Raw genomic sequence first — 23,064 nt, forward strand, 5'->3', positions numbered from 1 at the left:
CAGAGACCAGTGGTTTGGAGTCTGCAGCTGCAGATTTACTTAGTGCATGGTACAGGACCAGGAGGGGCCTGCTGGCAGGACTGTGGCCACTAAACCAAGGGGATCCTCAGGCCAAGAAGGGGACGCTGGCTTCTCATTGGAGGAAGCCAAGGGCAGGGACCCAGGTTGGCAGAAGGAGCTGCGCTTCCAAGCCACGGACCACCCGTGTTTCCTGGACTCTGCTGTTTATTCCTTTCTCCATGCCCTGCCCCTCACCACCCACCTTTGCTGCCACTTCAGTTTATTTTCCCTGCCCAGCTCCTGTGCAGAGAGGGCCTGGAGGCCGAGGTGGAAGGTGGCAGTGAGCTGGCCCGAGCTCTGCTCTCCTGCACTTGCCGCTTCAGCTCCAGGCTGTCATACACCTGGTAGCTGGCATTGCCCCCTGGGTTCCGGCTGAGTGGCATGAAGGTGGACGGGGGTGGGGGGTGCTCAGTGGCCTGGACGTCGGGCAGGGGCTGGGAGCAGCGGAGGAGCAGGGCTGAACTGGGGGCCGGGGCCCGCTGGTATGAGGCCTCGCCCAGCAGGGTGAGGGAGGCAGAGGTGGTCAGAGGGTGCCGAGGGGGCAGGGTCTCGGCCCATTCGGCCGCCCGGCGCCGTACCTCGTGGGCATCCCGGGAGCAGTTCAAGTGTCCCGTGGAGGGGTAGGGGCTGCGGTTGGGTTGACTGTGAGCGTGGCTGGGGAGGCTCCGTCGGTGGGCCTGTGGGGAGCAGTGCTCCGGGGCTTTGGGCCGGGAGCCCCGGGGCACCAGAGCGGATACAGGCTCAGAACCCTCCAGACCACGCCGCCGCTGATCCCAGGAGTCATACAGGAGCTGGCCCCTTGAGGGGTAAGTGCTGTGCCCCCCAGGGACCCACGAGGGGTTAGGGGGCAGCCGTCGGGGAGGAGGTGGAGACGAGGTCCACTGGTCAGCCTCCACGGTGCCCCAGATGCCGGATGGTGAGCAGGGGGGCCCAAAGGACTGCAGCCTTAGCTCGGACTTGGCCTCCACACGCTTGGGCATGCGGCGCAGCTCGGGTGACAGGTAGATAGAGGGTGGTGGCAGGCTGGCCAGGATCCCACCCTGGCGGCCCCAGAGCCCCACGTTGGAGGGCAGGCCCATCCGCTGGTAGAACCCTCCCCAGCCCCCCTGCGGGTACTTGGGATGTGGGAAGGAAAGGTCATCCTCCTCCTCCAGGTAGGAGTCCAAGTCCTGCTGATCAAAGGAGGGCATCGGCCACAGCGGTGACATCTTGTGGCTGCGATGTGGCCTCCGGAAGAATGAGCGGCTGTAGGGGAATCGTCTGCGGTTCTTTGGCCTCTGCTGGTGGCTGCAGGGGCGGCCACGGCTTCGACTGTGGCGGCGGGGGTGGCAGGGGCTGCGGCTCCGGTTGCGGAGATGATGGGAGGAGGAAGAGGAGCAGCAAGTGGGCCGGGCCATTTTCACATCTACAGGGTCCAGGGTGCAGTGGATGTGGACGTCTTGGGCCTTGGCTGGAGGATATTTGGGGGAACTTTCACAAGCCTGCGAGATTTCATCTGTGGGAGGCGAGAGTCCGTGAGTGCAGGGCAACTGTCTGAAGGGTTCAGGGCTGGGAACACTGGGGCCTGGGTTTCTAGGGCCTTGGGAGTGGCAGGGGCAGGGTGCCACCTACCTGTCTTCCATACTTACTTTTCTGATTAATCCAATAGACGGCCTTGTCTAAGGCATTCTGGAGCCCATGCCACATCTGGGGGTGGGGTGGGGTGGGTGAGAATGAAGGCCAGGCTCTCTACCCTCACCCCCCTCCCAGCCAAGACCGTCCTGCAGGCGGAGGTGCAGGCTGCAGCTGGCTCTCGCCCTCAGCCCTCTTCACCCCACGACCGGTCCCCAACCATCACTGACCATAGTCGCCACGTTGATCCCAATGTTGACAAGGATGACAAGGCCCAGCAGCAGGAGTAGGAAGCCCTCCGTATCCTGGGTACTCTCTTGGTATTGATTGCAGCACCCCAGGTTGTCATACCAGAGCTGGTTTTCCATGGAGGGGGGGTCCTAGGGCCACCTGGGCCACCCCCCCCCCACCGGCCCTGACCCACCCTGCACTCATGCTGGGACCTTGGGACACCTACCAACAGGTGAGGAAACGCGGTCACAATGAGGCATGTTGCAGGGAGTCACAATGTGGAGGCGGCAAATCTTTCATCCACTCAGCCGGCCCTTTACGGGACCATCTCTGCCCTCAGCTCCTGCTAACTGGAACTCAGCCCCCAGAGTTCAGTCTGCCTTTCTGTCTTCATGGGGGCTTGCTTACCTCGATTTGAAAACATAGTTGCTACAGTGGGGAGACAGACTTCACCGGGACAGAATCACGCATAAAGGATTTCCTCTATTTCCTTGTTCAAGACATTATGGCAGCTTCAGTAGCCTATTGGGACTCCTCACCCATGCCTGCGTAGGGCCAGCAGCGAGGGTGACTAGATGGATGGGTGACAGTAAGAGTCCCCTCTGGGGTTGCCCCACTGCACCATTTCTTCCCTGTTCTGCCCATTTCTCATAACCCCTCTAGCACCCACCACACCCACCCCTTCCTGGCCAGGGATCGCAGCCTTAGGTGTTGGTGATCACTGAGCCCACTCGTCCCTTCACTTCAGAGCAAGGGGTTGCCACCTTTGCCAGAGACCACCCCCAACCATGGTTTCTCTCCTTCCTAACCAACTGCTCTCCCCTTGAGCCACCCCTCCAAGTTGAAAAACGGTTAGCTGGCATCTTAAGAAAACCATGTGAAATTCACAAAGCACGAAATAGACGTAATCGTTGATATGACAAAAGGAGTCTACAGTTTAAACCGGGTTCATTGTTTGGGTCTGTGAAAGTGGTGCTGGGGGACCTCAAGTCATTTTGTTTGCAAAATGAACAACTCAGCAGAAATAGAGGAACAGGGAATTCCCTGGTGGTCTAGTGGTTAGGACACCACACTTTCATTGCAGAGGGCCCAGGTTCAATCCCTGGTCAGGGAACTGAGACCCCGCAAACCACGCTAAGCGGCCAAATATAAATAAATAAATAAATAAATAAATAAATAGGAACAGCCAGTGGGCATTTCCCATCAAGCCTCCAAACACATAGTGGGTGCTCAGTATAGGCTCACTTAAGCTGGAATCAGCTTAAAATGATCAATAACATTAGTCAATTGAAAATGAACAAAGAGGCAGGGTGATTCACTAAAGGCCTATCTGCTCACATTCCAGGAACCCATCTGGTATGGAAGGTGAGGTCTAGTCCTTCAGCCTGGCTCCTTGTTTCCAAGTTGTGTGCGTGTGTGTGGTCCCAACTGTCTAGAAGCAGGTAGGGCCTGGGTTTCCCTGCTGTCCAGTGGATGGAATGCTCTGATGAGTTCACATGGGAAACAGAGAAAAGCGGGAGACTCTGATGGGCCAGGCTGACTCAGTAGCAATGGGCATCTCCCTGTGGGAGCAGGGGGACAGAGCATCTGAGGCCATGAGCTTGATCTTTGCTGTCCATGTGACCATGGCTCAGTTGGCCTCTCTGAGCCTCAGTCTCTTCGTGTGTGACACGGAGGTGCTGATCAGAGGAGTGGGGTCACAGGGGGCTGTGACGTCATGTGGCGGCAGCCCTTGAGAGTGTCCTCCACACTTTATCCTCTGCTCCAGTCCTGCTCGAGGGTACAGGAGCTTCGGGTTCTGACTGGGGAACTGTGAGGGCCTGGGTACCCTCACTCTCAGCATCCCTCCCCAAAGAAACCAGGGCTTCAGAGGGACCACGCCTCACCTGTAGCTGCGACCTAAACCTGGGCTCTCTGGCAGGAGCCAGACCTCTGAGGGGTTGGGGCCATGGGGATGAGGGTCTCCCCTCGAGTACAGTGGGATCTGGAGTGGGATCTGGGCAGCTTCCCTGGGCACTAAAGAAAACAGAGTAGAGGCAGGTGGGGGCCTTGGAACCAAGAAGGGCCTGGGTAAAGGCTGAGGACAGGGCCTGGTGAAGCCAAGAGGTTGATGAGGGTCCTCAGGACTCTGTAGGCCCTGTTGCCAGGGAGATCATTTCCTTAGCAACCAGGCTTCTGGGTGCTGTGTGGGCCCTGGCACCCCCGACACCACCACAAACCACCTCCTCTCTTCTTTTTATTCTCCCAGTCACCTCTCTGTCAGGGGATGGTATACCCAGTCCTTCCCCATCCCCTCAGCCATGCTGGATCTGGAGGCCAGGGGGTAACAGTGGGACAGGGCCTCCACCTCCCGGGTCAGCTCCCGCAGCCGCCGCCTCATGTCTCTGGCATCATAGGCTATGCGCCCTGAGGAGCGGCGCCGAGGGATGTCCGGAACGTTGGCTGGGCCCAGGATGGGTGGCTGGGCTGGCGAGCTCTGCTCCTGCTCTGCCTGGGCCCCCCCTCCACTGTTCTTGTGGCTCAGGACCTGAGGGCTGGGGGGTGGGGGGTTCACAGGGTACACATAGGCCTCTAGGCCCAGCTCTGACTGCATCTCTCTTTTGAGGGGCCTTCCCTCTACAGTTTGCTGGAAGCGGATGGTCTGGGTAGGCGGCTCCACAGCGTCCTGGCCCCAGGGAGTCCAGAACGCCTGTGTGGATTGTAAGCCTTCCCAGTCCTCGGGGCAATCCCAGTTGTGGGAGCAGATTGCTGTGCGCTGACGTGGGGCCTTCTCATCTTCGTCATCAGTGTCAGGGGCCCGGGCTGCGGGGTGGTGGGCACGGCGCACTGAAGAGCCTTGACGGCGATGGCGGCGAGTGGGTGGGGGGGTCACGGTCATTTTCACAGGGTCCATGGTGCATCGAAGGTGGACTGCAGGGGAGCTCTGCTTCAGGGGCTGGGTCTGCTTCCTAGGTGAGCATAACTTAGAAGCTTCTGTGGATCGGGGAGAGGTGAGAGGCTGGTGGGGAGCCTGGCTCCTACAGGGATGGAGAGGTAGGGTGCAGGAAGAGAAGCTGCACAGTTATGGTGTTTGGGAGAGGAGAGTGGGAGGGGAAGGGACCAGCTTAAGTTCAGGGCCAGAACACCTGGTTTCTGCCCTTCCTATGGGACTCCCCCATCCCCCACTTACCTTTCTCACAAATGACATGGAACGCTTGGTGTAAGAAGCCACGGAGTCTGCGCCAGAGCTAGGTGGGGGAGGACACGGTTACCCCAGGCAGGCCCTGGCCACCAGGCCTGCCCCCCAGCCATCCTGCCAGCACCCTCCCACCTGGCCCTGCCCTGACCAGCGTCACCATATTGATGCCAATGTTAATGCAGATGACCAGGCCCAGCAGCAGCAGGATGGAGTTGCCCAGGTCCTGGCAGTTGTTAGTGTTGGGGCTGTGATATGAGGCCCACCCGGGCCGGGGCCGCTCAGCCATGGCCATGGGGGTCCCTAGGGCCACCGGGGCCCCTAGACCCCCAGCCCACTGTGCCCACAGTACCCATCAGCCCGCCTTCCTGTCCCAGAGGCTCCTGGGGGTAAGCGGGTCACAATGATGGGGGACTCCCCCTCACAATGTGCCAGGAGGGAGAGTCCTGCGCCCATGTTTGACCCTCCAGCCTGGGCCAGTCCTTAGCAGAGGCCAAACCCTTCACCTTGCACACCTCTCCAGTAGCCAGCCACCTGGACCAGCCCATAAGCCCTCTGGCCTGCCTGGTGTCTGCCCCTATCAGCCCCTGCTCGGTCTTCTATGCCAGGCTCTTACCCCTGCACAGACACTAGTCCTGATCTTAACTCCCCCCAAAACCCCATTTCCATGACGACCTCACCCCAGCACCCACTCCCCCTTTCTCTCAGACCTCAGAGCTGTTCACTGAAAAGGGCTGTGGGCCCGGACCCCCTCCTCCTCCCTCATCGGCAGAGTCACTTCTCCAAGGCTGGTTTCTTTAGCGCCCCTCCCCCACCTCCTAACACAACAGCAGGCAAAACCAACAGTTAAACTTTTATATTTACAATATTCTCTTCATCTTTTGCCAGGTTTAAAAATGTGTACAGAGCCGCGAAGGGTTGGGGTGGGGACAGGGGATTGTCAGGGAATTGTTCTGGGGAGAGGGGCTGGGCATTGGAGTCCGTGGCTGAATCATGGGGTCCCCCAGCCCCCCTCCCATGCCCCAATTTTGGGGGCATCTGTCTACAGGGTTCAGGGCCCAGGTCCCTAGTGTTTAGAGGGCATGGCTGTTTGGAAAGGAGCTAGACCAGGCAGGGGAAGGGGTGGAAAAAGAACTAAGTTTCCATGGGTGGAGGTGGGGGCAGAAGGGACAGTCAGGAGGCAAAGTTCTGGGGAGCCAAGACCAGGGATTCTGGATTCGGGCGGCAGTGGAAGACAGCACTCCACCGCTTGCTCACATTTGGCACTAAGGAACCCACGAAAGGCCAGTGGAGAGGACTGGCTCCGTCTCCGCTGGTGTCCCTTGAAACCCTCCCTGACATTCTTCCTTTCCCCAGAGGCCCAAACCCTTTCTCTTTGGGCAGTCACCGGACACGTGTCCCTTCGAATCAAATTCTTCCTGCTGGTGTCTGCCCAAGCCCCGTCCCCCACCATCTGTTCCTCAGCACAGCTGACCCCATTCTCCCCCCAACCTGTCCTGGGAAGCCTTTCTCCCCTGCTCTCCTCCCCTTCCCCCTCCACCGCTCCTTCCCTTGTGCCCTGGCGGCCCAGGGGAGAGGGGGCAGGCCAAAGGAGGGGGTGGGCAGCTGAGGGGAGAAACTGTCTTGACGTCAGGAAGGGTCGGCTTCAGAGGGGGACAGCAATGAGGGGAGGGAGAACAGAGGCAGAGAGGGAGGGGTGAGACACAGTGAGGAGAGAAGAGGGACACGGGCAGGACCCCTTTAGCTGCCACCTCCCCCCCTCCTGCATCCCACCTGCCCTGGCCCAGGACGGGGGAATCCTTGGCACACTTAGGGGGTCTTTGCCCCTCAAACCCACCTCACCAGTTTGGCACGGATGAGCAATGGCCTGAGGACTGAGGGAAGGGCTGCCCTCAGACCGCAGTGAGGGCTTTGGTCAAACATGCATGGCCTCTGTGGGTGGCAGGTGCTATGCCTCCCGCCCCCCCAACTCTAGGGGAAAGAGGGGCAGAGCACCCCGCTCAGGGTTTGTCCATCCCCCTCAGCTTCTGTCAGTTTGAAGTCCGTTCCCACCTGCTGTGTGAGGAGATGTTAAGTGCTGGGCCCAAGGCCCGAAGATGCAGGGAAGTGCTGGAGAGACAGGGGCCGTCTGCATGGGAAAACATACATCCACATGCAAGAACATGTCTCCACTCAGAAATGCGTCCTTGACCCATGGGAAGACAAGTTCCCAGGCAGCACAGGGATGCAGGATCTCCTCCCTTCCCCCCCCGCCCCCCGGCAGAGGTTCTGTGTCTGTCGTCATGGAAGGCGAGGCCTGCCTGGGGAGACCGTGCTTCACCTCACGAGTGCCACGGGGGATACACATGCTTCGCCGGGGCCGGAGGGGTGGGGGCTGTGATTTCTTTGCTTCTTCCCGGGCACCACCCTGTGTCCTCTGGTGGCCAAGGGTCGCTGTTTGTGAACACACCACTTCCAGGGTCTCCAGGGGGGTGGGAGGAGGGAGGAGGTGGGAGAAGGCATGAGGGAACAGGATTCTGGGGTACAAATGCCCGCAGAAATTCTTTGAGGGAGCCAACATGTGTCCAGGGCGGCAAAAAAAAAACCTCACCCTGCACATGGGAAAACACACCCCCTCGTGAGAAAGCACACCTCCACGTGGGAAAATACTTCCACGTCTCCTCACACCGAAGACGGGTGTCCCGACGGAGGGGAAAAAAACACCCCCCCGGTTGTTCAAAGGCCCAGGTCCGGAGAAGAGAATGGGCGCGGGAGAAACACGCATCCCGGTGAGGAGACCCATGTCCACCTAATGCTCCTCGACGTGTGACAGCTCCACAGGACAAAAGCCTGTCGCCAAGTCCTCCTCCCTGCCTTCCGCGTGGGCCGGGAGGGCTGGGGAGGGGGGCCTCCCCGAGCCGCCCCCTATACCCGAGTGGTGGAGTGGGGGTGGGGGAGCGTGTTGTTGTGGCTGGTAGCAGTGGGGGGAGGCGGGGGGAAGGGCCCGAAGGGATGGAGGGAGGGGGGCGGCGGGGGCGGGGGCGGCCCCAGGCCGCTGGGCAGCAGGGTCAGGGCCCCGGGGGCCAAGAGAGGCACATCGTCCGGCGCCCGGCGCAGGGCCAGGGTGTAGTCGGGCGGGCAGGCGGGGCGCAGGGCCTCCGCAGGGTCCGCCCCGACGCCCCCGCCCCGCTTCAGCTGCAGCGACACCAGCTCCTCCTCGGGGGGCAGCTCGCGGCCGGCGGTGGGCAGCAGGGGGCCCCCGCCGGGCACGCCGGAGCCCGAGCCGCCCGGGGGGCTGAGCCGCCGGCACCGCAGCTCCTGCCGCCGGTCCCGCTTGTAGTAGAGGGCGGCGAAGGCGAGGATGTTGAGGAAGAGGAGGGAGGCGCCCACGGCCACGGTGACGCTGAGCTCCGTGGAGTAGTCCCGGGAGTCCCCGGGGAAGCGGTCGTAGGCCCGGGGGCCCGGCTCGGGCTCGGGCTCGGGCGGCAGGGTGGCGGGGGGCGGCGGGCGGCGCGTGCCCGGGGCGCCGGGGGGCGGGCGCGGCGGCCAGCGCGTGGCGTGGGGGGGCAGGCGCGTGGTGGTGGTGAAGAGCTCGGTGTGCAGGTTGTGTAGGTGCGGCACCAGCTCCAGCCAGAAGGCCACCTTGTTGGCGCGGTAGTTGTCGCGCACGCGCGGCTTCAAGCCGATGTGCAGGTACTGCTTCTCCTTGCTGTTGAACTTGCTCCACACCACCTCCTCGAAGCGGTTGGGCTTGGTGTGGATGAACTTGGTGTCCTGCGGCACCGGCTGGTTGGGGTCGCTGTGGACACAGGGGGGCGCAGGGAAAGGAGGAGTGAGGGCGAGGCTCCCGCCAGAGGGTGGGGGCTGTGGGAAGAATGCGGAGAGAGACAGACAGAGCTGCAGTAGACCTGGGGGGGCGGGGAGAGAGGCAGAGGGGCAGAGTCGGATGTGAAGAGACAGAGAAACTGCCAGAGACAGGGACAGACAGAGAGACAGACAGGGAGGAAGCCAGACTGCCAGAGATAGCCTGAGATGAGGACAGAGGGGCAGAGAGGGCAGAGAAAGACAGACCACCAGTGACAGACACAGAGTCTGAGACTGAATGAGATAGAGACATATGGAAGCAGAGAGACAAAAGCACGTGAGAGACAGCCAGGGGGAAACCAGCGAGCAAAGAGTAACCAGATCAAAGAGAGCAGAGATATCAATGGATTTCAAGAGAAAGAGGTAGAGACAGCCATAAAGAGACAGACAGACACAAACCCTTACACATACTCAGATACACAGACGGGAGCATTCAGACACAGGGCCGAGCGCTGGGAGGAGAAAGAGAGGTGGGTGCGCACGGGAGGGAAGGAGAGACAGACACAGGACCAAAGCCACCGAGTGAGCCCACCCCCCAGAAAAGACAGGGGCGTCTCAGGCCAACTCTTCTGAATCTCCAACACGCACAGAGGAGCTGTCCAGCAGCTGTCTGAGCTGGGAAGGCAAGAGCGCCCTGATGGAGGAAGGATGGCCGTGTGCAGGAGAAGGAGAGAAGGGGCTGAGGATGGAGGGTGCGTGTGCCCTGACCTGCAGGGGTGCCCCACCCAGCCCCTCTGGCCCTCACCCAGTCTTGGCGAAGTTGGTCCAGTAGGTCATGACCACGGCGCTGAGCATGACGTCATTCTTGGAGAAGTTGCAGGGGAAGAGGTCAGTGGCACCCACCATGGGCACACCGAAGACGTAGGGTAGCTCATCCCCATGTGCTGCATCTGCCCATTCGGGCCGGCCCTCAGCCTGGCAGTGGTGGTAGAAGGTGTAAAAGTAGACAGGGGACTGGTAGTCGGCGTGCAGCTTGGCCGTGGCCACAGCCGGTGCCACCCACTGGTGGTCGGTAAAGAGCGCCAGCAGGGTCTTGCGCCGCATCTCGCCATTGTCCCGGTCGGCCCAGTCCGTGTACATAAACTTGATGGTCTCCCGCAGCACATCCTTGCCCTCCGGGTAGCCGTACAGGTTGTCCACAAAGTTGGAGACCGTGAAGTCGAAGGCGCTGGCGGACACACCGTCCTCGCTCTCTGCTGAGTCCTCCACGAACTTGAGGCCCTCTCCTTGGTTGACACCGATGAGCATGTCATAGTTGAGGAACTCTCCCTGCTGCATCAGGATCTCAGGGTCATCAGGGACGACATCACCGTCCACCACGGGCCCAAAGGCGATGTGGTAGCTGGGGAGAAGGAGTCAAGGTCGCATCACTTGTTCACTGGCCTCCTCTCAGCTCACAGCCTGCTGAGCCCTGTGCTCGGAAGACCCCTCTCTCCTAGTTAAAACCTTCTGAACCCTTCAGGGCACTTGGTCTCTGGGGAAGTCCTCCCTGAAGTACTTCATGGCGCCTCGTGCACACTGGCTCTGTTTGGACACCTCCGCCTAGGGAAGGCTTCCGGGAGAAGGCGAGGCCACGGGAGGGGCCTGAAGCCCACCTCTCCTGGATAAATGGAATGCCTGTGGCCTGCGGGCACCTCTCACCCTCAACCTCATCAGCAAAGAGAGTGGAGGCCTGGACCTGGCCTCTCCCACCTCCATACCGGGCAGGCTGCACGTCCTGGTCCACCAGCTCCCGAGAAGGCTTCCGGCGCAGACACTCCACCGCCTCAGCGCTGTCCTCCCGGTCACAGCCCACCTTGGCCGCCAGCAGCCGCGTGTACTTCAGCGGCTGGTAGTTGACGGACCAGCTAGAAATGGCAGTGCCGCTCTGGGCAATGGCCTTCTGGAACAGCCCTGGCGGGACAGGCGGGCTTTAGGCTGGGCTGTGTCAGCCTGAGGGAGGAGAAGGGGGACCTGGTGGGGTCAGGGGTGTAGGAAAGGGGACAGGAGGGGCAGGCTGAGGAGGTGGCTGGTACCTTCCGAGTGGTGGGAGAGGATCAGAAGGTTGACACAGGAGGCCCCTGCCCCAGACCCGAAGATGGTGATGCGCTCGGGGTCGCCCCCAAAGTGGGCGATGTTCTCACTGAGCCAGCGCAGGGCCTGGATCTGGTCCAGGAGTCCATAGTTGCCTTTTGCAGCCTGGTCCCCGGTGCTGAGAAAACCTGGGGGTAGAGGAAGAAAGGGGGCTTCCTGGGGGTGTCACAGCGTGCTTGCCCTCTTTCTGGGCAGCTCAAGTCCAGCCCAGAAGCCATTCTGCTTCTGCTGGGTTTAGAAGAACCCCACCAGCAGGCCCTCCTCCCAGACTCCAGACCCTAGAGTTGGCTGCCCACCCTCACCGAGCACCCCCAGCCGGTAGTTGAGCGTGGCTACAATGACGTTGCCATAGGCAGCCAGGACAGAGCCATCGAACATGTTCCCGGTACCCTCCATGTAGGAGCCGCCATGCAGAAACAGCATCACTGGCTTCTTCCCGGAGTCCCGGATATCTGTGTGGGGACGGGGTGGGTGGGCCGGGGGTGGGGGACAAGGACACAGTCAGACCAGAAGCAGCACCGCCCAGCTCCCAGGCCTGCTGATTTCCAGCCCGGAGCTCAGGGGACATGTCACTCTCAACCCTGGGGGGCAAGACCGGATTCCCCTCCCTCCGTCCCCAGCTCGCCCTGGCGGACGGTCCCTCCCCACCTCCTGCTGGCCTGCCCCACAGAACTTCTCCAAATATCTGGCAGACCTTCCAAGAAGCCTAACAGAGGCAGGGGTGGGGGGCGGCCCTCCTCAGGGCACCTGCTGGATCCAGGGGAGCCCCTCCCCACACACACACAGCAAATCTCCTTCCTGCTCCTAGGAAGAGCGAGCTCCCAAGGCTGGCACTAGAGCTAGAGATGCTGGGAGGGTCCTGGCGTTTCCTCAGACTCAGGCCTTGGGCCTCAGCTCCACATGGTAGCCTGGTCTGTGGGTGAGGGGGTGCCAGGCCCTAGGGTCCCTGGGGGCTTGGTCTCCTCCCCGCCCTAATTCCTTTCTAGGTCGCCTCCCCAGTTACCATGACAACCCCCAGCCTAATTACTGTGGCAGGAGGAGGCAAGGTGGGAAAGAGCCTGCTTAATGAAGCCAGGGTGCAGCTCTCTAGTCTCAGATCCCCCCAAACCCGCCTGAGCCCTGAGTTCTGCACCCCTCCTGCCATGTGCCCAAAGGATCCCATGATCACTGCCATATGTAGAAGGCCCTTGAGGCACTACAGACTGGACTGAGGGATAACTAATTCTAGAAGAGGGTGGGAATCTGAGAGGGCTTGCCAGGGTCCCAGACCCCGCAGCTCTTCCAAGATGCAGCCACAGTGCCTGGGCTGGCATTACTCTTGGCCTCCAGGCCCTCCTCTTGCTTGACACCTGCAATCTCTGACCAGCCTGGGCACTCAGCAAACAAGAGCCAGGCCTGGGCCTCCACAGCTGGTCCCCAGTGCCTCTGCCTGCCTCCCTCCTCCCACTAGAAACTTCCCTCCTGGCAGAAGGTCAACCAACAGGTCACTAAGACCTCCTCTCCGCCCCACCCCCACCCCCCAGACAGCTTCCTGCCTCCTGTCTCTTAGACCATCTCTGCCACCTCCTTCCACCTGACTTTGGCCAGAAGCTCCTAGGTGGGCAGTGCCCTCTGTGTGTCCTCCCCAAATCCTGTTCTTCCCTTTGTTCCTGAACCTCCAGTGGGCTTCCAACAGTTCAGGCTGGTCTCCTTCCCTGCGAGGTCCTGTCCTAAATGTCCTCACTCCTCCCCCCTCTTCCCCACCCAGCACCTCCACTCCCAGCAGTGGGGGGGGAGGGGGAGTCAGAAAGGGAAGGAGCAGGAAGGGGGGCTGGGGCAACAAGAATTCAAAACCAACAACAAAAAAACAGGATCAAGAAAGAAGAAAGAAAGAAAAAACAACAACCAAAAAGCCAGAAGCTCTCGGGGCAGATTCAACAAGATAAGAAAAAAAAAAAAACCGAAAAAACAAAAAACCAAAAAGATCCATTTTTGGAAAAAAAGAAAAAAAGAAAAAAGTTCTTTGTACTTTTTCAAAATTTTGTGGTGAAACTTCAAGATATTGGGCCCTGTTTTCAAAAATTTCCAAATTCTTTAATTTGCTTCAAATGTGCGTTTTCTGCATTGGACAGGCTTTTTTGTTTTGGAAATTGTAGCAGGTTTCTGATGTTTCAATTGTGTCATCAATTTGCCAACTTAAATTTTTTTTTTCAAATGTCGCTTTGCTCCAAATTAAAATAGTTTTTTCAAATGTTACATTTCACAAGTTTCAAAACAGTCCAAGTTTCCGTCAAACTAAACATTTAATCCAATTCTTTGGTGTTTTGTGTTTTTTGTTTTTGTTTTCTGTCATTTCAATTTCTTTTTCCACTTTATTTTTGCCAGGTTTAAGTTTTTCTTGCCGGTTTTCTAGTGGGTCCAACATTGTTCAAATTTCGTTTGAAGTTTTCATAATTCTTTTTTCCAATTATTACAAATTTTTCTTTTCTTTTCTTTTTCGTGTTTAGTTGGGAAAATGACTGTGGGGCCTTGAGGGCAGTGGGGGCATTTAGTTAGGGGCAGGGCTGAGAACGTCCTCTTATCAGCAACCACATGCAGCAGCGGGATTTTTAAATCTACCTGTGTCTGGCGGATTGAGCGTCGCCTCGTCACGTTTTTTTGTGAGCGGACCTAAGACCGGGAACACAAAACAGAGAAAAAAGGACAATTTTGTGGGGAAAGATGGGGGTCGGGGGGAGGTGGTGGATGGGGAGGGGAGGAGAGAAAGCAGAAAAGGGGAGGGTGAGGGGCAGAAAAAATAAGCCAAAAAAAGCAAAATTTGTTTGCAAGAAAAAGAAACCAAGAAAAGAGAAAAACTTTTCTACAACCCAAATTTTGTTCCCCTCCCCGGAAAAAGTCATGCCCCAAAGAAAAGGCTGGTTTTGGGGGGGTGGGGTGCCTGAGTGGGCTGAGGCCTGTCTTAAGACATATTGAATTGGCTGGAAAGGATTTGGCTTGTCCAAGTGTTTGCTAATTGCTGGAAATGAAACGCTGTTAGAGGTGGGGTGGGTGGGAGGGGAAAGGAAGCCAACCCGGGAGCTTGGGAGCCCAAGGCCAGCTGTGCCCCCCGCTGGGGGGTGGCCACCACTCATGCAGGCCCTCTTCAGGACCAGCCAAGCACCTGCCCACTCCCCCAGGCTGTACAGAGGAGGGGTTGCAGCAGAAAGGACTCTGCTTCCCTCTGGACCAATCTGGAGGGCAGAGGGTAGGATGGGATTGGGGGCAGCCCGTCCCCGCAGCTCACAGCCCCTGGAAGCGCTCAGCTCTCCACTGGCAGGCTGGGAGAAGGTCAGCAAGGGCTGCCTGTCCACCTCCCCCGCCTCTCACCAGCCAGCATTTCCCTTCCATCCACACTCACAAGCCTGACTTCTCACCCCATCTCCCAGTGTGGGTTGAAGCAGGGAAAGGGGTCATCAGGTCTTGCCCTCCACTCCTCTTCCCTCTGACCCCCCACCAACCTCATCCCTTACCCAGGCCTGCTCTTCTCCCCTCCAAATGGTAAACTTTCCACCAGGGGCACCAGCCCCACCCCCAGCCCCTGCTCTAAATGCCAAAAATCCCCCCTCCCCAACTGGGGGTTCAGTCCACAAATAGGGCATAGGAAACACAGTGCCCTGAGCCAGCCTGACATGTAAGGTGCCAGGAGGTACTGGAAGGCACACAGTGTGCCCCAGGTCGAGAAAAGGCCCCAGACTGGGCTCAGAGTTTGGTTCTAGGCTTCTTTCAGATTGGGGGATTGATCAAGGGAGAACTAGAACCCAGAGGGTCTGAGGGGTTCTCCCAGGCTGATCAAATTCTCCTCGATGGCCTGGAGACCAGTATGGGGAGGGATGGGTCAGCAAGGCTGAGGCTGGAAGGCTTCTCCCAACTGGTGATGATGGCCCCAAGGGGACCCATTAGGATCAAGGCCTGTTCTTCTCTGACCAGATGGGGATGGGGATGAAGTCAGCAGGGCATATGTGTGCGTGAGAATACTAAGTGTGCGGGTGTGTATGTTTGAGTGTGTGTGACTGTGTGTGTGTGTGTGTGTGTGTGTGTGTGCGCGTGCACGCCTGAGTCAACCTCTTCCTCCCAGAGCTGGTGTGAAGATTCAGTGAGATCACCTGAATGTGTCAGGCCCCAAGCAGGTCTGCAATAAGCGATGGTTAAAAATACAGAAGGTGTGGGCATGGGTGGTATGGGGGCGGGGTGGACTATTTGTGTGGAGGTATTGGGGTGGACAGTCCCTTGGTTGGAAGTGCTGGGTGGACATTTCACATGAGGGCTGATGAGACAATAGCCCACTGAGCAGGGCGCTGGGGGTGGGGGGACAGCTTTCTACCTGAAGGTGTGGGTGGAGAGTCCACGAGTGGAGAGCGTGGAGACGGATGATCTCTTGGAGGCACTGGGGTGGCTGATTCCCTGGTAGGAGGGCACGGGGGTAAGTGGTCCACAAGAGGGCAGGGGAAGGTGGAGTGGATGGTTCTCATGAGGAGGGTGTGGGGGTACTGGGGAGGATGTGTGGAGCGTATTGGGGTAAATGGTCTATCCGAGTGCTGGGAATCGGAACAGGATTGAAGCAGATACTTCTGTGCATTATGTGTGTGTATGGGTTGCTAGGAGGCGTGGCTTATAGGGGGAGGGGTAGTGAGGTGTTCTGTGATTGGCATGTCCTCTGGGTACAGGGAGCAAGGCATTGGAGTACTTGAATTGTGAGTAGGGGGTAGGGTTGCCACCTGTGTTGTTACAGCCTGAGGTATGATACTGATGACCTCTAGGCCAGAGTTGGGGTAAGCAATGTCTGAGAGGTGTTGAGACCGCTAGGGACTGCGCTGTGAGTGGCCCATTGGAGCACATGGTCCAGGTGCCTGGTTACTGGGGTAAAAGTCTGTGTATGGGTGTTACTAGGGCACATGATCTATATCCAGGGATACTGGGGAGCCTGGATCTCTGTGGGTGATAGGGTACACAATTCCAGAGACGTGTTGGCGTGTGTGCTGCGTGAAGGTGCTGGGAATTTTGATATGTGGGATGCTAGAGCACACGCTCAGTGTGCCGGTCAGTTGGGTACATGACCTGAGTGGTGAGTAGTTGAACTTCCTGGTCTCTAGTGGGACTTGAGTTCATGATGTGGGGGTGTTGGGTGTGTAGGGTGTACACATGGGATCCCTGGGTACCAAACCTATATGTAAAGTTGTTGGAAAATGGCCTGTGGGGGTTATTATCAGAGTGGATGGTCTCTGTGGGTGTCAGGGTGTTTTGGAGTGGTGACACGGGGTGCGAGAAGGAGGACGTGGGGGCTGTTTGTGAGGATGGTCTGTTGGGGTGGCTGCAGGCCTGCTGATCACCCTCTGCCGTGGGCCGCTGTAAGGTACTGACACCCTGGTTGGTCTTGATGTGCTGAAGGCTGGCTGCTGGGGAACTGTCCCGGGGAGTGTGCTGGGGACTATGAGGAGTGCTGTGGTGAATTGGAGAGTTCACTGTCAAGAACAGTCAGCTCAGAGCCCTGGGAAAGTGTTCTGTTGGGGATGGGCCGGCTGTGATGTGAGTAGAGGGGCCCTTGGCAAGGAGCCTCCCTGATCCTTCAGGAGTGTATAGGGATCAGGAGACAGAGCATCCTGGGGAAGAGGCACTCAGCTCAGGGGAGGGGCCCTGCATGTGACTCTGTCCATGCTGGCCTGGGGAGAAGGAGGAGTCTTTGCTGTCCTTGAGGTGGAGGTGTAGCTAAAGTGGGCACTGGCTGGGGACAAGCCCAGCCCTGGGGGTGGGAGATGGGGCAGAGCCGCAGTGGCTGTCTAGGCAGCTGACGGATGCCTGCACCACCTGATTGCCCTCAGTGTCCCCTCTGTGTGTGCCTCTGTGGGGAGGGGGTGGGCGGGCTCAGCCTAGTGCCTGCTGCCCTCGCCGTCGACTCCTGGGCACACAAAGAGCTTCTGCGCTGGCTGTGGGATTTGTTCCTGGGACTGCCTGGTAGGGACCCGTACCACCCTGAGAGGGCACGCAGAGCCCGCAGAGACACAATGCCCCTCGTGGCCCCTCGCGAAGGCCCAGCTCCCGGCCCGGGGCGTGCCGGCGCCCGAGGGTCTGCATGGACGTCTGTGGGCTGTGTCCACCGGGGGCCCGGCCCGGTGCCCGCGCCCTTACCGTCCTCGGTGGGCACGTAGAGGTTGAGGTACAGGCAGTCCTCGCTCTGGTTCTGCACGTAGGTGGCGGCCGCCTCCAGGTTGTCGGTGAACCACACGGGCAGCATGATGGCGGGCAGCGCCCCGTGCAGGTTCTGCGGGCAGGCGGGCGGCAGGGTGGTGGCGTTGCGCACGCCGGGCCACGAGGCGGGGGCCTCGGGCGGCTGGAAGCGGCGGGCGCCCAGGGGGGGCGTGGCGTAGGGCACGCCCAGGAACTGCACGACCGGGCCCAGGATCTCGTTGTTGAGCTCGCGCCGCACGCCGCGCACTCGCCCGTAGGCCGTGTTCACCACTGGGAAGCGCTCCTCCCCGAGGCTGCCGAGACCCAGGCCCGGGCCGCCCGGGGCGCCGCCGCCGGGACCCCCTCCCCCCCGTTGAGCCCCCGCCAGCCCCACCAGACACAGCGCCAGGAGCCACATGCTGATCGGGGGACCCCCCCTCCCTCCCCGGGACCCCCCCCCCTCGGAGAGAGAGAGAAGGGGGGGAGAGGGAGGGAGGCCCCCCTCGCCCCAGGAGGGAGGAGGGGGCGGGGGAAAGGAGGGAGGAGGGGGGTGGGGAGGGACCTGGGTTAGACTGGACAGAGAAAGGGTCTGTTCCTCTCCATGGAGGGGGCGAGGGGTGGGGAAGGGGAAGGAAGTGGGAGAAGGTGAAGGCAGGCCCGACCTGCGGGGAGGAGGGACAGACAGACGGACAGACAGAAAAATACGAGGAGAGGTGCAAGAAGGGAAGGGAAATTGGACGGGGCAGACAGACAGGAATGGGGAAACAGAAGAGACAGGTGGTTAGTGACTCGGAATTCAGACCAAGTTGCCCCCCTTCTTCCATCCTCAGGCCCCTTGGCACCTCCCCCCACCCCAGCCACCACCCCCTCCTCTCAGCAGGGACCCAGATAGAAAAGTCTGAGGCTGGGGTGAGGTCAAGAAGTGTTAAATGTCTAGGACAGCCAGAGGGGAAGGAGGGGAAGGTCCCCAGACCCAGCACTTCCCCTTCCAGCTGTTCATCCCTCCCAGGCAGGCTCTCCTCAGGGACTCAGGAGTCCCAGTTCCCACCTCCCTGGGAGGGATGAGATAGACAAGGAAGAGAAAATAAAAATACCAAGTCATTAATTAGCAGGAAGTGGTGGGTTTGTTTATAGGTGTTAATTACTCCGGAGCTGTAATTTCATGGCACTGAACCCCCACCCCAGGCCAGACTTGGGCCTTCTTTGGGACTGCACAAGCCCAGTACCTTCCCCTCCCTTCAACATCCCATTCTCAACGGATTTGTGTAGTGGGGGAGACCCCTGTACCCCAGGCCCTCTCCATTTCTCCCCTTGGAAGTTTAGGTGTTTTGAGGCAGGGGCTAGACAGCAAGGGGATGCTGGAGGGGCAAATCCGGGGACAGATGCGTGATCTTGCAGCCGGTTGCTGGGCGACGGGATGCTGCCCCGCAATGTTACCTCGGCAACGGGCTGCAGCTTTAACCCTGGAGGGGGGGTCTGGAGGAAGAGGGGAAGGGGCTGGGTTGATTATGGGGTCCATTCAGGGCATGAAGAGGAGAGCAGAGGCGTGAGTCAGAATGCTAGAGTTTCCCCCAGCCTTAGCAGAGGAAGAAGTATATATGTTGAGGGGAGCTGGAGACTGGGGGCGTAGAGAACCCTAAAAAATCTGCCTCTTTCCCCTTGTTGGCCAATCAAAACCTAGCCCTAGTGACCAGGCCTCTGGCTGGGGAGAAGGGATGCTGAGGTGGGTTTAGGGAGAATCAGATGCACCCACCAATGGCTCCCTCCCACAGTCTTGAACAGCCTTGAACCCAAGACACCTCCTCTTCCATGCATGGCATTTTGACCCATGCCCTGGGGGCAAGCCTTGGCTTCTTCTCATCCCATTCCAACTATATACCTCCCTTCCCCTTGCCAGCCCCCCACAGTTGCTGCCTTGATGCCTGGGTGCTCAGGGCAGCAGGGGCAGGACAAGGGAACAGATTGGACTGAAGGGGCAGACACCTAGGTCATCTCAGCAAGCCCCCCCCCCGTCCCCCCCCCAGCCGCCAGAGCTGTTTGCTGACGCGGGGTTTTCGGAGCCAGGCGCCAGCCCGCGGGTGGCTCTCTGCAGGTGTCAATTTATTCCAGAGATGAGGACACAGGAATCCTTACCACACACACCCAGTCATGCCCTCCCTTTGATTCAGGTCCTCTTAAGCTCCTGTTCCCCCATCACCTGGAGGGGGCTTGGGGCTGGCTCCCTCAGGTCTCCTCTGCCTAGGCCAGGCTGGACTCAGCTTCCATGGCCTTGCTGCCCCCTCCCCCTCCCACTAACAAGGTCTGCCTCTGTCACCCCCCTCCCCTTAAGGTACTTTGGGCCCCTGGCCTCCTCCCTGCTAGCTTCTCTCCCTTCTTCCCTCCCATTGGAGCCCTCCCCCCCCATCTCTCTCCTCTCCATAGCGCTCCCTCAGAGCATCTTTCCAAGGCCTCTTCCAGCTTGCTCCAGCTCTTGCCTTGTCTCTCGCCCCTCAGTCTTTTTTCATCTCTCTCTTCTACACCTCCCTCTTTGGTGTTTCTCATCTTTCTCTCTCCAAATCCCTTCCCCAGATTTCTCCCTCAAGCCCCTTCTATTTCTCTCTCTTTCCCTATCTCTGTCTCCCCCATTTTCTCTCCCCTGCTCTCCCCATCTCTGTCTGCCACATCTTGCCCCCCCCCCATCCTTCTGCCTTGCTCGCTCCATTCCTGCCCAGGCCTGACTCCCCCAGCCAGGGAGAGTTGAGGGACGGGGGCTCAGGCCGCAGGCCCCCCCTTCTTCCTGCAGTGGGGAAAATGGCTTGGCCGGGAAGGGGAGAAGGAGGGGGAGGGGGAGATGGGAACACACGGGGTCTGTGGGCCCATTCAAAGGATCATTCATGGGCTGGAGAGAGGCAGAGACAAAGAGACCGAGACGCAGAGACACGGCGAGAGCATCCCTAGGCGGAGACACGCAGACAGAGCAGGCTGGGGGAAACCAGGCGCAGGGAGAGAGATGGGGAGAGGGAGACCCCAATGGACCGCCACGCAGCCCCCTCCACCCGGCCCGGTTTAGCTCCTACCTGGCTCAGCCCTGGGGCCGTGGTGCCTCCATCCAGGGCTCCGAGTAGGGGGCGGACAGGCTTCGGTAGGGGGGCGGCGGCCTCTGAGCCCCCCGCGGCCCCGCAGGCCCAGCCCCCGCCCGCAGCGCCTCACCCGGCGGGGGAGGGGGATCGCCCCAGCCCCGGGGGGCGGGGCCGGGATCCAGTCGATCCCCGGGGAAAGGAGAGGTAGGGGAGGGGGTCAGGAGGAGCCCAAGAACAGGGAACCCCGCAGTGGGGACGGCGGAGGGAGGAGGAGGCAACGGGACAGGACTGGATTAGGGATCCACTGGCTCCGTGGGCTGGCTTCGAGGGACCAGAAGGCGGTACAGGCGGAGGATCCTAAGGGATCGGGTGCGGGAGGAGGAGTCCACGGCAATCCCCAGGGGCCCGAAGCCCGGGAGCGCAGGATCCGCGGTGCAGGGGCAGGGATCCAGCCGGAATCCTCAGGGAGGGGGAGGGATCTAGTCGATCCCGAGGGCGGGCGGGAGGGGGAGGTCCGGAGAGTCAGAGGAGGGCGGGAGCCGAGTCTGGAGCCCCAGGGCGGGGGTCGGCACGGATCCTAGGAGGGAAAGCAGGGGTAAGGGGGAGGCTTCGGGGAACGCTCAGCAGCCGGGAGGCCCGGACTCCTGGCCCCGCGCGCCAGGGCCCGCCCGCCCCGCGTCCATCCCAGCCCGAGAGTGATGATCCGCCGGCGGAGCAGCCGCAGCAGCCCCGCGCGTCACCGCGCGGCCGCCTCCCCCGCCCCCTGCCGAAAGAGCGGCGCACACCCCTCGCTCGCAACCGCCTGCCCGCCCGCCCTCCAGAGTGTGGGGGGGATTGGAGAAGGTGGAAGGGGGCGGGAGTGGACAGACCGACGGATGGACAAAGCAGGCTAGCAGGACAGGATGGAGACATCCCCCTCCGGTGATCTCCCACCCTCCGGGTTCTCGCAGTTAGTTGGGGGGGGGGGGGGGGGGTGAACTCTAAGGGGCGGGGCATCATACAAAAAAGGCGGAGCCTTCGGTTCTGGAGGAGGGGTCATTTGGGTTGTGGGGCGGGGTTTAACGGTGATGGGTGGGGCTTCGCTATCCGTAGGGCCGCCTCTTTTGGTGAGTGGGTCTGCTTTAAAGCTGAAAAGGAGGAGCTTGTGGGGAAAGGGGCGGAACTTCGCAAGGCGACCGGGATCTTTGGAAATTGGCCGCGGGTTAGGGGGGAGGTGTTAGAAGAGGGTATCAACTTGGAAAGTGGGCCAATCCGTGACGCAAATCCTCTAGTCCCGCCCCCCCAACCCCGCCTCCACTGCTCTGCTCCTCCGCTCCTAATTGGTTCTGGTTTCTCCGCCCGCCAGACGTCTTCGCCACTCAACAGAGGTTTTACAAAGGCCCAAGTACCCCAGTGAGGACCTGGGCGCTGAAATGAACACGGCCCGGATTGGGCACCTGCGGACCTTATTTGCATGGGAGGTCGGGATTGGCTGGCCTCTTGGGTGGCCAGGGCGGTGTTCGTCCGGCGCGTGACCATCCGCTGCCATGGCCGGTCCGGGGGCTGCTTTCCGCCGCCTGGGCGCCTTGTCCGGAGCTGGAGCCTTAGGCTTGGCCTCCTACGGGGCGCACGGTCAGGGGGCTGGGGATGGAGCTGGGATTGTGTTGGGGTGATATTTAGGGTCTGGTGCAGAGGCGGAGTCTATGCGAAGCGTCCAGCCCTCGGATCGAACAGACAGCCCGCGGAGCCCTAAACCTTTTAAAGTCCCTCAGCCTGGTCCAGTTGGTTCCAAGAACTGCCCGATGCGTGTTTCCACCAATCAGAAGCCTACTGGGAGCGCCCTTTCTCGCCCGCATCCACCTGGGTACCCCCAGGAGTGGGGGCGGTCGAAGTTGGCGCTGGGACTGGTAACCTTTGCTTCTCCTTTCCACAGGAGCCCAGTTTCCGGATGCCTACGCGAAGGAGGTGAAGTAACTGCGCTGGTTCCTCTCGGCTTCGGGGTCTATGAGGGCACAAAGTCTGGGGTCCCTGAGGGAAGCAGGGGACGGGCGGAGCGCGGGTCTCTGGAGGGGCAAGGCATGCAAATCTGAGGCCTGGGTGCCTGAGGGAGGGGCAAGCTGGGACTTGAGAGGTGGGGTCGGAGGACGAACTCTCGTCCGTTGTGTCCCGCCAGGATCCTGCGTTGCTTTGAAGTCCCCCCATTTCTCTTTTTCTTACAGCTCTTTGAGAAGACCAACAAACATCACTTCTTACACAGCCTGGCCCTATTAGGGGTGCCCCTGTGCAGAAAGCCCCTCTGGGTAATTCCCCCCACCCCCACCCCAACCCTGACGAAGCCCCACCCACTCCCTCTAGCCTGCCCTCTTCTTACCGGCTTGCATTCTTCTGTCTTGTATCTCCTTCAGGCCGGGTTACTGCTAGCTTCTGGAACTACCTTATTCTGCACCACCTTTTACTACCAGGCTCTGAGTGGAGACCCCAGCTTCCAGCGTTTGGCCCCTGTGGGAGGGAGCCTGCTACTCTTGGGCTGGCTTGCCTTGGCTCTTTGAGATTCCTTGTGTCTAATTTCTGGGTACTTTTTTTTTTAGAATTGGAGCAGGGAGGGGATTAAAAGAGAAAGGCAAATAAAGAACTCTGGAGTCTTTGTTCCTCTAACCTCTTAAAGGAGGAAGGGTAGAGATGACCAACCTTTGAACTCCTTCCCTTTCCTGAGACCGATTCAGCAGGACTTGGGTCTGGGTGGAAAGTCACTGTTCACTTCTAGTTAATTTGTTATGAGGTTCTTAAATTGGTGAGCATTCGAGTCATAAAGAATGCTTGAAATAATGCAGATTCTTACCAAAGCCCTCTTTA

The 23,064-nt window shown here is 59.8% G+C and overlaps 4 protein-coding genes across 8 annotated transcripts; 1 reads left to right on the forward strand and 3 right to left on the reverse strand.

The window, feature by feature from the left end:
• Positions 1 to 275: 275 nt before the first annotated feature.
• SPEM2 (SPEM family member 2) lies at positions 276 to 2,042 on the reverse strand. Its single transcript, XM_057714091.1, has 3 exons — positions 1,902 to 2,042; positions 1,689 to 1,746; positions 276 to 1,555 (listed from the first exon to the last, which is right to left on the reverse strand). The coding sequence occupies exons 1-3, from the start codon at positions 2,037 to 2,039 to the stop codon at positions 276 to 278; spliced, it is 1,476 nt and encodes a 491-aa protein (XP_057570074.1). The 5' UTR covers positions 2,040 to 2,042.
• A 2,078-nt stretch (positions 2,043 to 4,120) lies between these two features.
• On the reverse strand, positions 4,121 to 5,439 carry SPEM1 (spermatid maturation 1). The gene is made up of 3 exons (XM_057717169.1): positions 5,229 to 5,439; positions 5,072 to 5,129; positions 4,121 to 4,875 (listed from the first exon to the last, which is right to left on the reverse strand). Exons 1-3 carry the CDS (start codon positions 5,370 to 5,372, stop codon positions 4,151 to 4,153), a joined length of 927 nt encoding a protein of 308 aa, XP_057573152.1. The 5' UTR covers positions 5,373 to 5,439; the 3' UTR covers positions 4,121 to 4,150.
• A 495-nt stretch (positions 5,440 to 5,934) lies between these two features.
• NLGN2 (neuroligin 2) lies at positions 5,935 to 22,708 on the reverse strand. Of its 5 annotated transcripts, none has more exons than XM_057713907.1 (9): positions 22,583 to 22,708; positions 20,230 to 20,809; positions 17,135 to 18,649; positions 13,592 to 13,642; positions 11,296 to 11,445; positions 10,936 to 11,121; positions 10,621 to 10,813; positions 9,666 to 10,262; positions 5,935 to 8,855 (listed from the first exon to the last, which is right to left on the reverse strand). In XM_057713907.1, the coding sequence occupies exons 3-9, from the start codon at positions 17,589 to 17,591 to the stop codon at positions 7,982 to 7,984; spliced, it is 2,508 nt and encodes an 835-aa protein (XP_057569890.1). In that variant the 5' UTR covers positions 17,592 to 18,649; positions 20,230 to 20,809; positions 22,583 to 22,708; the 3' UTR covers positions 5,935 to 7,981. The 5 variants fall into 5 exon arrangements, with proteins under 5 accessions (XP_057569890.1, XP_057569889.1, XP_057569888.1 ...); XM_057713906.1 differs by lacking the exon at positions 22,583 to 22,708 and adding an exon at positions 21,102 to 21,171; XM_057713905.1 differs by lacking the exon at positions 22,583 to 22,708 and having other exon boundaries at positions 17,135 to 17,835; positions 20,230 to 20,985.
• On the forward strand, positions 21,702 to 22,866 carry TMEM256 (transmembrane protein 256). Its single transcript, XM_057713923.1, has 4 exons — positions 21,702 to 21,843; positions 22,145 to 22,176; positions 22,431 to 22,511; positions 22,617 to 22,866. The coding sequence occupies exons 1-4, from the start codon at positions 21,759 to 21,761 to the stop codon at positions 22,758 to 22,760; spliced, it is 342 nt and encodes a 113-aa protein (XP_057569906.1). The 5' UTR covers positions 21,702 to 21,758; the 3' UTR covers positions 22,761 to 22,866.
• The last annotated feature ends 198 nt before the right edge of the window (positions 22,867 to 23,064 follow it).

Source organism: Hippopotamus amphibius, chromosome 17 (assembly GCF_030028045.1).
Source record: "Hippopotamus amphibius kiboko isolate mHipAmp2 chromosome 17, mHipAmp2.hap2, whole genome shotgun sequence".
Classification (NCBI taxonomy): domain Eukaryota; kingdom Metazoa; phylum Chordata; class Mammalia; order Artiodactyla; family Hippopotamidae; genus Hippopotamus; species Hippopotamus amphibius.

Coding starts and splice junctions, on each gene's coding strand:
- SPEM2 (XM_057714091.1), bottom strand. CDS start 2,039: ATGGAAAACCAGCTCTGGTATGACAACCTGGGGTGCTGCAATCAATAC. Junction 1,747..1,901: donor GGATCAACGTGGCGACTATG/GTCAGTGATGGT, acceptor CCCCACCCCCAG/ATGTGGCATGGGCTCCAGAA. Junction 1,556..1,688: donor CTATTGGATTAATCAGAAAA/GTAAGTATGGAA, acceptor CGCCTCCCACAG/ATGAAATCTCGCAGGCTTGT.
- SPEM1 (XM_057717169.1), bottom strand. CDS start 5,372: ATGGCCATGGCTGAGCGGCCCCGGCCCGGGTGGGCCTCATATCACAGC. Junction 5,130..5,228: donor GCATCAATATGGTGACGCTG/GTCAGGGCAGGG, acceptor TCCCCCACCTAG/CTCTGGCGCAGACTCCGTGG. Junction 4,876..5,071: donor CCATGTCATTTGTGAGAAAG/GTAAGTGGGGGA, acceptor CCCGATCCACAG/AAGCTTCTAAGTTATGCTCA.
- NLGN2 (XM_057713907.1), bottom strand. CDS start 17,591: ATGTGGCTCCTGGCGCTGTGTCTGGTGGGGCTGGCGGGGGCTCAACGG. Junction 13,643..17,134: donor CTACGTGCCCACCGAGGACG/GTAAGGGCGCGG, acceptor TCCCGGTCTTAG/GTCCGCTCACAAAAAAACGT. Junction 10,263..10,620: donor CAGGACGTGCAGCCTGCCCG/GTATGGAGGTGG, acceptor CCTTCTCCCCAG/CTACCACATCGCCTTTGGGC.
- TMEM256 (XM_057713923.1), top strand. CDS start 21,759: ATGGCCGGTCCGGGGGCTGCTTTCCGCCGCCTGGGCGCCTTGTCCGGA. Junction 21,844..22,144: donor GGCCTCCTACGGGGCGCACG/GTCAGGGGGCTG, acceptor TCCTTTCCACAG/GAGCCCAGTTTCCGGATGCC. Junction 22,512..22,616: donor TGTGCAGAAAGCCCCTCTGG/GTAATTCCCCCC, acceptor TATCTCCTTCAG/GCCGGGTTACTGCTAGCTTC.